At 48.7% G+C, this 12,245-nt stretch overlaps 1 protein-coding gene across 2 annotated transcripts in view; it reads right to left on the reverse strand.

Annotated features, from left to right (window-relative positions):
- Window positions 1-2,037: 2,037 nt before the first annotated feature.
- Window positions 2,038-12,245, reverse strand: part of arap3 (ArfGAP with RhoGAP domain, ankyrin repeat and PH domain 3) — a 28,131-nt gene continuing 17,923 nt past the window's right edge. For both annotated transcript variants that reach the window (XM_086305293.1, XM_086305288.1), the window contains 20 exons: window positions 11,888-11,992; window positions 11,041-11,194; window positions 10,859-10,961; window positions 10,481-10,679; window positions 10,334-10,397; window positions 10,091-10,254; window positions 8,527-8,739; window positions 8,242-8,347; window positions 7,955-8,102; window positions 6,182-6,250; window positions 5,776-5,850; window positions 5,574-5,691; window positions 5,369-5,497; window positions 5,152-5,288; window positions 4,798-4,880; window positions 4,394-4,429; window positions 4,176-4,239; window positions 3,962-4,099; window positions 3,824-3,862; window positions 2,038-3,749 (listed from right to left, as the gene is read on the reverse strand). In XM_086305293.1, the coding sequence (XP_086161419.1) occupies window positions 3,267-3,749; window positions 3,824-3,862; window positions 3,962-4,099; window positions 4,176-4,239; window positions 4,394-4,429; window positions 4,798-4,880; window positions 5,152-5,288; window positions 5,369-5,497; window positions 5,574-5,691; window positions 5,776-5,850; window positions 6,182-6,250; window positions 7,955-8,102; window positions 8,242-8,347; window positions 8,527-8,739; window positions 10,091-10,254; window positions 10,334-10,397; window positions 10,481-10,679; window positions 10,859-10,961; window positions 11,041-11,194; window positions 11,888-11,992 (2,627 nt within the window). In that variant the 3' untranslated portion in view covers window positions 2,038-3,266. The remainder of the gene's footprint in view (window positions 3,750-3,823; window positions 3,863-3,961; window positions 4,100-4,175; window positions 4,240-4,393; window positions 4,430-4,797; window positions 4,881-5,151; window positions 5,289-5,368; window positions 5,498-5,573; window positions 5,692-5,775; window positions 5,851-6,181; window positions 6,251-7,954; window positions 8,103-8,241; window positions 8,348-8,526; window positions 8,740-10,090; window positions 10,255-10,333; window positions 10,398-10,480; window positions 10,680-10,858; window positions 10,962-11,040; window positions 11,195-11,887; window positions 11,993-12,245) is intronic.

A 12,245-nucleotide genomic window follows, 5' to 3' on the forward strand; every position in this document is an offset into this window, starting at 1 on the left:
CCAGCCAATTCCGGTTTCCAACAATGGTGGCAGCTACTTAGTTTTAATATTACTCTTATTGCTCTTTCTGGGTCGCAAAATAAACTTTTAACATATTTTCAGGCAAGAATGTAACTGTGTAAACTTCAAATATCTGAGCCGATGAGAACAGCAAACTCCCGGCACATCGTTTTCAAACCCCCGCGGTCTTTGGCTATCAGGTTAAACATGATATATAAGTCACTTTGATAACTTAAAAATGTTATTGTTTGGCTTTTTTCAGTTTTTATTTGTTCGTGAGTAAATCCGTTTGGCTGAGATAAGTTATTAGATTAGATTAAATTAAATTAAATTTTATTAATCCCTTGGGAGGGTTCCTCCGGGTGTTTTTACACAGCTGAATAAACGTCAAACAGAAAACTGATTAAACAGAAGTGTGAGACGGCCAAAAATTTACGCCAGCGTCTGGTTATATTTTCGATAGCAAGGAGCAGACAGCTGAGTTTGACTCCACCGAGAGAGGTCGTGACGTAATTCTGAAGGCTAGACCGTCGCTCACTTCCGGCCTACACAGCTTTCGGAGGACCCGGTCCATTTAGACCGCTAAGGCCAGGTCCTCAGGAGGACGCAGCTTCTGAATTTGGACACCCCCGCTGTTTCCGGCCAGCCAATAATAACGGTGACATTTTTATCCGATAAATAAACACTGTAAAATCCAAGTTTATATATATATATATATATATATATATATATATATATATATATACCACCCCCCAGCAGCCCTTTTGAATGTCTCCCTAATTCTGAGGTCTCAAGGTTGGCAAGAATGCTCCTGCTTGCCTTTCCAGTAAAGGTTTTATTGGCGGTTAAAGGAACAGTGCATGAGTTCAAAGTCTCACTCATGGCTCCACCTCCTTCATGGTGTGTAAACAGACTGTTCATATACTGTGCGTAGCTTGTAGTTATAGCATATTCATAACATACCTTCATACCCTGTACACTGTAACATAGATCCATATTCTGTAATATATCTGTATTATTGCTGAAGCACTTTCTGGATGGATGCAAACTGCATTTGGTTGCCTTACTTGGACATGTGCAATGACAATAAAGCTGAATTCTATTCTGTTCTATTCAGACTTCGACTCCACGTTAACCTGTGCCAGTGTTTCAGGTTAAGGGTGTCTGTGTCTGTCTGCCAGAGTGTCAGGCGGTTTCACAAGACTGAAGACCTCAGCAAACAAAGTCTCCATCTGCAGCTCGCACAAATGCATGCACGTATTGACATTATCCTCACGAAACCACCGATCAGCTCGACGGACCCTCCGGTTTACCTGCATACATCCTGTTCACCTGTGAGCTGTTACTGATTCAGGAAACACGCACACCCTCCTCACAGCTGCTGGAGCTTGTGTTTCTCTACAGAGTGACGGACCAGGAGAGACGATGGACACTGAGATAACTACAGAGCTCTTTAAAAGCCAGCGGGTGGGATCATGGTCTTTGCTTCATGTACACATTAATAACTTGTCAGTTTAGAAGTGATAAAGTCTAAAAATTGGACGTAGCTTCCTGATCTTTAGAGTGAAGCCAACATGGAAGCGTGTTCCTTCTCAAATCCAGCAGGTGCCGAACCTTCTGATTGTGAAACAGAGGTCCGTGTGAAAACCGACCATCACTGACCCCTCCCTGTGATCAGTCAGCTGGTATTTTAGCTGACAAACCGATGCTATGGGTTCTCTGCGAGCTTCTGGATGGATCGCAGTTATGACGTTCCTTTGGGAAATTTGTGTCTTTGTTAGGAAAGTCTGAATAAATAAAGTTGGATGTGATCTTTGTGTTCGAGTTTGCTCTCAGATCTGATTAATTCGGCTTCTTTGAGAGGCTGTCCACACTCTGACACGAGGACCCTTCCCTCGGAGGAAGCAGTTTCTCTGTAAGAAGACTTCCCTGCAGAATGTTTGAATACCTGCTGCTCGCTCTCTGCATCACATCCTGCCAAGCCATCAAGAGGAAGCTTTTCAGAATAAGAGGAAATATTGGATAAGGCATGACAGCTCTGAACCAATCAATTTGCAGCAAACCAGCATTTTAATAACACATCCCAAATCTGTACAGGAACATGAGCACACAGAGGTTTCAGCAACACAAACCAGTGAGGCCAGTCTGGCCTCACCAGCAGCTTTACTGGAACACTGTGGCTACTGGGAAACACTCCCATAAATACACACGTGTGTGTTACTGCAGATATGTTTACAAGTGTCTTTATATGATTAACATGTCTATAAAAATGTTCATACAGCTTCCAAACTAATACAAAGTGATAACTGATGGAAGTACTGCAGTACTATGAACTCCAGCTGGATCATCACATGACTTTTATTATGAAATCCTCACAGGAAATGCAGCATTAGCACTGACAGAGCGACAGGAAGAACACGTTACACTGTCCCAGCAGGAGGCGCCAAACCAACGCATGACTTCCAGACAGCCAATTTAAGACTGAGGCAGGCGCCTCATTGGTCACTTTACACACAGACGTGTAGAACTGACCAATGAGGCGCCTGCGTTTAGATGTGACCAACTGTGTTCACAGTTTGATTTGTTCCACACGTTGCAGCTCGTTTACTTCAATTTAATCTTCACAGCTCCGCGTTTCCATGATGTCATCGTTTGTGTAATCTGATGTGTAATCCCAGAGTCGTCACTGAAGCCGGCTCTCTGTCACTTAGTCTCTTCTAACTTTATTTAAACACATCCGCAGGAACAGCGCTGTGGGTTACCTGTGACACCTTCCTCCTTTACCTGTGTGAGCTTCATCGAGTATTTGAACTGACAGGTTAGAGAAGGTTACTGATGTGAGATATCAGATTAGACTCGTTGGAAACATTAAAATATCATAAAAACATTTTTCACCGTTTGTGAGTCATTCACAATTAAACACGTGTGATCAAACTTCCTGTTACATAAAGAGAACACTCAGCTCTCAGTCTGTTAAGTACAAACTGATACAGCGCCCTCTCCTGGCTGCAGAGGACGCTGCACACACACAGGCTGAAAAAGTCAGAGAGCCGCTGATGTTAGTACAGCCCCGAACTGAGCTCCAATCACCTACAGGCGGCCGAATCACATGGCCCTCCTCAGCCGCAGCTTTTACAGTAAAGTCTGCCTGACGGGTCCTGTATGAGGTCATGTGATCGTTGTCTCTGTAACCTGAATGGCTACCTTGAGTCGACTGCTGGCGTGCTGTGAATGGAGGGAGATCATGTGACTCCACTGTTCGGTCCTCAGACATCGTAGGGCCTCTCCTCTTCCTCCCGCTCCTCCTCCGTGGTATTCTTGATGAAGGCGGAGGACAGCTCTTGCAGGAGCAGTTCCTGCGATGGTGTGCAGACTCCCATCAGCGTCTGCCTGCTTCTCACTGCAGGCTGGCTGGCAGCATCTGAATCTGGAGAGCCTGCATCTCCATCGCCTCCGCCGGCTCCTCCGCTACTGCTGCTGCTCTGCTCCAGAGTCTCCACGGAGCCTCTCGCCATCCGGACTACTTCCGGGATGATCATGTGATCCAAATCTCTGGACTCCACGGGAACCAACCTGAGTGGGGGGTGGTCTGGCACTTCCTGGGTCTCTGCGATGCTGCTGGACAGGAAGCTGGTCTCCAGAGACTTCAGGACCTGCAGGCCGAAGTCGCCGACCTCCTCATAGAGCGGCTCAGGCAGGTCAGGAGACTCCGAGCGTTCCTCGAACGAGTCCTGCTGGACCTTCATGGGCTGGAGACACACACGAGACCCAAGGTTAAACTACAGGCTCATGAGTGAGACGAGAGGAAGTACAGAGTACTTACAAAGTACATGGAGAGAGTTCTCCGGTCGTGTAGTTTCCTCTGCAGGGGGAAGACAAAGTACAGATGACGGGTTTGTGCATTTGACCTGTGAGAGTTTACTGAGCATGTCTGAGAAACAGCAGAGATTTGGACCCTAACCAGCGTCTGATTGGCCGACAGCATGCTGCTATTGCTCTCGTCTCCTCTGATGGGGACGAGCGGCATCGTTCCGAACTTCTGCTTGGAGATGTCAGAGGAGGAGTGGCGGCGCAGCACTGGAGGACCCGGGTCATCATTCTGCAACAGAAGCACATCCATGATGGCCAGCACAGGAGCGACGGCTGATCCCAGACCAGTGTGCAGGTAAACGTACCTGAGCTCTGAGAAGGCTCGTGATCCAATCCCACAGCTCGGCCTCACTGCTGCAGCACAGGTACCTGGTGGAGGGGAGGGGCAGATACTTTTGACTTCATGCAAAACTCAAACCCTCAGAGCTTTTATTTTAATGCACAACGTCCATGTGTGATTGAGTCAAACATCAGCTGCAGGTGAGTGTGACGCTGAGGAGGACAGGTGAGCCCTGATACTTACAGCTGGTGTTTGTCTGACATCACTGTGAAGCCCCACCTGCACAGGAAACACACAAGCCATCAGCCTCTGACGCTCAGTGCTCAGTTCAGACTGCAGGAGTGTGTGTGTGCATGTGTGTGCATGAGTGTGTGTATGTGTGTGTCTATGTGCGTGTGGGTGTGTGTTTGTGTGTGTGTGTTTGTGTGTACGGGTTCTTACTATACTGGTGGGGACCAACAGCCCAGGGTTGAGGCCATTTTTCACACTCAAAATGTGGTTTATGTGTGAAGCTACATTTGAGTTCGGTTTAGGTGTAGGGTCAGTGTTAGTCATTCATTTTTGATGGTTAGGGTAAGCAGCTAGGAAAAGCATTATGTCAATGGGAGGTCCCCACGAGGATAGCAAACCAGACTTGTGTGTGTTACCTGGTTGGAGCCTTCAGCTTCTTGCGGATGCCGATGTAGATCTTTAAGGACTTCAGAGCCCACTCCTTCTCAGGTTTGATGCTCTGCAGACACAGATGTTGAGACTTTTGTTTTTTACTATTGTCTTACTGAGATTTGCTGGTTTTCTGTTCTTATTTTGGTTTTTAATGTTTTCCCAGGTGTTACTCGTCTTCTTGTTCTCCAGTATTTTGTACACATTTCTCCTGTTTGTTAAGTATTCAGCCACAGTTGGTGTGGAGCGCCTACAGTTTTGTTGTCCATGTACAATGATATCTATTCTATTCTATTCTTTTTTAACTGTTTGTTTTACTGCTGTCTACTGTTCCCGACTACCTTCTTGTCTTTGAGCAGCAGCAGTTTGTGGTGTCGAATCTGGAACGTTCTCTCCTGGAACCTGGTCCCCTGAAGGAGCTTCGGAGGCTCCTCGCGACACCTCAGCAGACCCACCTTCATGATCTCGCTCTTATAGGCTGACAGGCACACACAGGTGGACACGTTAGCCATTAATGCAACATCAGAAGCTTATTATTGCACAGCTGTGTCCACCTACAGGTGAGGAGAGTGATGCCTTCTCCTTTAGGGACCCTCTTCACCACCAGGTAGGCGGAGCTCGGGTCGGCCATCTTACACCACTGCAGAGCTTGCTCCAGGACCTTCTCTTTGGGGTGTAACGGACGCTCTAGAAACATGACAACAACCAACATGTGAGACAGGTGACGTCTGACCTCCTGAGAGAGACAGGAGTGTTTGCTCACCCAGCTGACCGTCCTCGATGGCCTCGAACGTCATCCAGACGTCTTTGTCCCCAGCTGGGACGTTCCTCATGTACAGAACCTGATTGGTCAGCTCCTCAGCACACATGGTGGGAGACACCTGCACGGGTCAGAGGTCACACAGCTTTAGTAATTGTCATTATTGCTATCAATAAAAGTTCTGATTAACGATGCCCAGCCTTACTTTGAGAGTTATGCAGCAGTCGGGTATCTTCATCTCCAGATAGATTTCAATGATCAGATCACCGGCCTGAGAGAGCTGTACAGAATCAACCAATCAGGCGGCGGTTTCAGACACAGAGGCAAAATCAGCTAAACTTTAAAAGGAACCGCCGAGGACCGGCTGAGGGAACGCATCGCACAAAGGATGATGAAGATGGAGCTGCCAGGCAGGAGGAGAGGAGGAAGGCCTCAGAGGAGGTTCATGGGTGTAGTGAAGGAGGACATGCAGAGGGTGGGGCAACAGGATGCTGGGATAGAGACGGATGATCACGTTGGTCCCAGAGACCAGGACGCTGAATGAAACACTTAACACATGTTCTACGTTCTATGGTTCACCTGTGTGTCTGTGCAAGAGTGAGTTTGTGTACCTGAGTGTCCTTCCAGGTGGTGATGAGGCTGATTTCCAGCTCAATCTGGGTCTGATGCTCCTCATCGATCTGAAACACAAAACAGAACGTCACACACGGGACAACGTCACACACAGGGGAACATGACAAAGAGAGGAGAACGTCACACACAGGAGAACGACACTCAGGAGAACGTCACACACAGGACAACGTCACACACAGGAGAAAATGACAAAGAGAGGAGAACGTCACACACAGGAGAACGACACTCAGGAGAACTTCACTCAGGAGAACGACACACACAGGAGAACGTCACACACAGGAGAATGACACTCAGGAGAACGTCACACACAGGAGAACGTCACACACAGGAGAACGACACTCAGGAGAACGTCACACACAGGAGAACGTCACACACAGGAGAACGTCACACACGGGGGTACATGACACAGAGAGGAGAACGTCAAACACAGGAGAACGACACTCAGGAGAACGTCACACACAGGACAACGTCACACACAGGAGAACGTCGCACACAGGAAAACGTCACACACGAGGGAACATGAGACAGGGAGGACAACGTCACACACGAGGGAACATGACACAGAGGACAACGTCACACACAGGAGAACGTCACACTCAGGAGAACGTCACACTCAGGAGAACCTCACACACAGGAGAACCTCACACACAGGAGAACCTCACACACAGGAGAACGTCGCACACAGGAAAACGTCACACTCAGGAGAACCTCACACACAGGAGAACCTCACACTCAGGAGAACTTCACTCAGGAGAACGACACACACAGGAGAACGTCACACTCAGGAGAACTTCACTCAGGAGAACGACACACACAGGAGAACGTCACACACAGGAGAACGACACACACAGGAGAACGACACTCAGGAGAACGTCACACACAGGAGAACGTCACACACGGGGGTACATGACACAGAGAGGAGAACGTCAAACACAGGAGAACGACACTCAGGAGAACGTCACACACAGGACAACGTCACACACAGGAGAACGTCGCACACGAGGGAACATGAGACAGGGAGGACAACGTCACACACGAGGGAACATGACACAGAGGACAACGTCACACACAGGAAAACGTCACACTCAGGAAAACGTCACACTCAGGAGAACGTCACACACAGGAGAACGTCACACTCAGGAGAACGTCGCACACAGGAAAACGTCACACACGAGGGAACATGACACAGAGGACAACGTCACACACAGGAAAACGTCACACACAGGAAAACGTCACACTCAGGAGAACCTCACACACAGGAGAACGTCACACACAGGAGAACCTCACACACAGGAGAACGTCACACACAGGAGAACCTCACACTCAGGAGAACCTCACACTCAGGAGAACCTCACACACAGGAGAACGTCACACACAGGAGAACGTCACACTCAGGAGAACCTCACACACAGGAGAACCTCACACTCAGGAGAACCTCACACACAGGAGAACGTCACACAGGACAACGTCACACACGGGACAACGTCACACACGGGGGAACATGACAAAGAGAGGAGAACGTCACACACAGGAGAACGACACACACAGGAGAACGTCACTCAGGAGAACGTCACACCCAGGACAACGTCACACACGGGGGAACATGACACAGAGAGGAGAATGTCACACACGGGAGAACGTCACACAGGAGAACCTCACACTCAGGAGAACGTCACACACAGGAGAACGTCACACACAGGACAACGTCACACACGGGGGAACGTGTTGGTGTGCCCCTACGGCTTACTCACTTCAAAGACGTACAGGTAGTTGTCTATCAGGTCCTCCACGATCTTCACCTCATGCTCACCTTTCCCATCCGTCTGGAACAGACTTGGAGCGAAGAGCAGCGATAGGTTCTTGGTGCACATCTGGTTCAGATCTGCGCACTTCTGGACCCTGAAGAACCGCAGGTAACCTCTTTAGACTCATCGTTTGGCTCAGTGTCCTACACTCACCTGCTGTTTTCTACAAAAAGGCAAGTTCCTAAGTCCCACCCCCACCAGGTGTAACCAGTGCAGCTTCTTAGGGAGCTCACCTGTACAGGTGACTGATGAGAGCAGCCAGGGTGGTCCGGTTGACTCGGGGTAGAGTGCGGATGATGTCTTTGTAACGGTCCAGCCTCGCACGCCTCTGAGGGATTTCTGACCATGAAGAACAAACTCGTTACAGACACCAATCACTCATTTAGACAAATTACAATCAGCTGAAGGTGTACCGCCGACCGTCCCTGAAATATAAGTAAAATCAGGTGATGTTCGGGTTGTGGTCTGGACCTGAACCCTGACAGCAGAAGCACCGCTCAGAAGAAAGGTGGACTCACTGGCAGCTTCCTGCCACAGTGGGTGGAGGTCGACCATGAAGATTGGGTCATCGATCTCTCTGAAGAACCTCTTCAGTACGTCGGTCACGTCCTCGATGAAGTGGTCCCCGATCCGCAGCTTGACGTTTCGAGCGTCTCTGCGGAACTCCTCCATCAGCAGCTTGATCCTGGATTTGGCTCCGTTCTTCCTGTAGATGCCTTCGTGACCCAGACCTGCACAGACCCAGAGCGGCTTCGGTCACACGGCTCTGTTATCCTGACATGAGAAACCAGGGGAACAGAGCTGCGTGCCTCTTTCATCACATCTGAGCACATCATTTATCAGCAGAAACAGTAAAATCACACATAAGCTGGTCTGCAGGGTTTTTCTTCTGGCTCTAAAACATCCTGCAGGGAAAAACACGCCAAGTTCAACCCGGCAGCAAGTCGTCCTGATGACAACGGCAGAAGAACCATGCAGTGAGGTTCAGTCTTCACAATGCATCTAACACACTGCTCCTCCTCCTCCTAAACTCAAGCAGCTCATCGGGGAGGAGCGCAGGTTTGCTTGGGTTAATCACCTGCTAGAAGCACCTTTTCTACCCAGCAGACGAGTATGGTAGAAAATTATAAAGGTATGTTATTTACCTTAAATATACTGACTAAAGTTTTACGGGTTTAATAATAGGGAAGCCCCAAAACATGTGCCAACGGCCCACCTAACCTCCAACAGTGTACCTGTGTCCAGATGAAAAAACACATCAGACATTTCCAGCTGGACATATACTGGAATTTGTACATTTCCACAAGGAGGAACATTCGTCCAACAATTCTTCATTTAATATTGAAATGTTTCCTTCATTTTCTTTATCACAGCCCGTAGAGTGAGGCTTCTTTGTCAAAACCCTCGCAGCCTTACCTGTTTCCACGAAGAAGGATCAGTATTGGATCATATAGATCAATTCTGGTGACAATGTTCTGCTGGAAGTAGGTCCTCAATTGGAGATATCTAAAATAGTCTGAATTATTAAGATGATAATCAGTCTTTAAATGATCGTTTTCTCATGTGTGAGCGAATAAAAGGTCTTCACATCCTTTGAAATCCAGTGTTTACATGGTTAGGCCCCAGGGTCAAAAGGAAGTACGTGAACTGTATCGTCTAACTCAAACTCCAGTCCTCGAGGGCCGCTGTCCTGAAACTTTTCCATGTGTCCCTGCTGCAACACACCTGAATACAACTAGCAGGTCATTAGCAAGACTCTATAGAAGCTGCCTGCATGCTGAGGTGGCAATTCAGCCATTTGATTCATGTTGCAGCAGCTCACGAGTGAGTGAGCACGGTGCCATAAAAGTACTTCAGAAGTGCATTTTTCCAAATATTTTCATTTATTTAAAATGACCTGAGGAGGGTTAGAGGCTCTGTTCATCTCACTGTCCTGTCACCATTGAGACCTGAAGCTTCCTCCACCTCTTCAGTTCAGTTTAATCAGACGATCCTCCATCAGCAGCAGAGCCCACAGTGGCGTAGCTACAGTCTCCTAACCCCAACCCTTACCAACAAGGAAAGTCTGTCAGTCTTCCTCACCGTACTGTGTGATGAAGGCGATGCAGCTGTCCACGATGATGGGGATGTCGTTCCTGCTCATCTGCTGGTCTCTCAGAGCATTTCCTTTACCGCCGGCTGCTCGCTGAATGTCGGAGTACCACAGAGAGAAGTCTGCGCGACCGACGCCCTGCAGGTGGAGCGTTCTGACGGGAACACCGAACGCATGTGCGTCAAAATGTGAAGCAGACAACAAACTGAAGCCTAGACCAGACAAACACTCACCTTCCTTTTTCCACCAGGACCAGGATGTCTTTCTTCTCCTGGTTCTCCATCTCGGAGGTGATACCTGAACACAGAGCGCTCCGTCAATAACAATCAGACTCCATCAGAACTATTCACCAGGACCCGGACCGGGACCAGCACACATACTCAGCTCCTGCAGGCGGTTGAGGTTGATGATGTCCTCGGCGGCGCCGTCGTTGCGGGGACAGATGAACAGGTTGGACTTCTGCAGGACAAAGTAAGCTTCCTTCCACTGCTGAGGGTCCAGCATCGCCCGGTACCGTAGAAGCCCGACCCGTTCAAACTCTCGGGTCAGCAGGCAGTGACAGCTGAGCGGCGTGGCAGCCTGGTGACGGTCGCAGCACAAACATGGATCAGTTTTTTATTCAAGGAAGTTTTTAGGGAAAATATTTTGTGTTAGAACAATTTTGTAACATTATTTATTTGATTGTTTGTAACATGAACAGCAGAACAAACGTGTTCAGCTGCTCTGTGAGGAGGATGCAGACGAAATGCGGCGCAGACCTTTCCGATGGCTTTGGTCCAGCTGTGCAGCTCGTCGGACGCTTCCAAGCCAAACTGAAAGAGTTTCTCCGACGTCAGATACAACTCGAAGGTGTAACGAAACCTGAGGGAGAAAAGTTTGAGTTTGACCAGGCTGACCATCTGAGCTTTCTGTTTAACCGTGGAGCTTGGCGAATAAAAACCTGTCAATGAATCCGTTGTTGTTGGAGGAGTCGGGTCGACTGACGCCCAAACACACGATGTCTTTAGCGCTGATCTGCAGGCTGGGATCAGCTGATCGATCCGACTCGTAGAAGACCAGAGACTGATCCACCGAGCACCAGAACTTCTGGAAGTCTGATGATGAGAACAGAGAATTTTACACGAGACTCAGCTATGAATGTTCGTTCCCCTCCTCTTCATCTGCAACATTAGTGCTGCTCACAGGCGGGCGGTGAAGCAAACTGTCAGTGCCATAAATGATTCTGCATACGTCGACAGCTACGTCACGATGCTACAGAGTGGCTGTAGTCTGCTCTGATTGTTATCGTATCAGCGTAGCCTCAAATTCCACAAGAATTCCCAGAATTCCTTTGTGTTTGCTGCCAGTGCGCACACGGCTCAGAGAATCTGATGGAGTTTGGAAGCTGCGCTTCAGCCGTCGGGACGAAACAAAACCACAATCTGAATAAACGTCTAAGGAGCAACTTTTACTTTGTCAGCACTGCTCAGAAATCAGATAATCCTTATGTTGAGGGAAAAGAGATGTTTGAAAAGAGATGACGTTAAAAAACACCACATTTCAAGCTCGTGCTACAACGTCCTGGTCTGTGGTACCAAGCCAGCAGCCTTTGTGAGCTAACACAGCTAACATCCCGCCCTGTGCTCTGAGCCTGAACACTGAAGCAGAAACCTGCTGAAGACCTGAAAACGTCTCTGACAGTTTTTGGTTTAGGTGAATTTTGGCAGGTGTTGGAGGCGTTTACCGCCTCTTTGTTCTGATCTGAGGACTGTTTAAACCTTAAACCCTCTGACCCCGCCTCTTCCTACCTTCTCTGTTTTTTCTGGACATTGTTCCTCTGTTGGCAGAGCTCGACTTGTAGAGGTACCCAGAGTGAAGAATCGGCTGCATGATTTCATCGTAGACGCTGGGATCTGACCGATAAAAGCACAACATTATCAGATAAACACCGTCAGCCAATCACATCAACGAAAGAGAAATATTGCACAGCTGCGTCTGGAGCAAACTGACACTGACGCAGGTGTTCTTCTGCTGAGCCAACACTCGGAAAACTGCTCAGTGAAGCCGAGCGTGACAGTGAGAAAGCCTCCCTGCAGGACAGCACTGATAACGGAGCGGCTGACCTTCAGCGCCAACGCTGCTCCGCACCGAGCTCAGTCACCGACT

This window comes from Aulonocara sp. 'chitande type north' Nkhata Bay, linkage group LG2, assembly GCF_057382095.1.
Source record: "Aulonocara sp. 'chitande type north' Nkhata Bay isolate Kocher_YH1m ecotype deep benthic linkage group LG2, A_spYH_male_GT1.1, whole genome shotgun sequence".
NCBI lineage: Eukaryota > Metazoa > Chordata > Actinopteri > Cichliformes > Cichlidae > Aulonocara > Aulonocara sp. 'chitande type north' Nkhata Bay.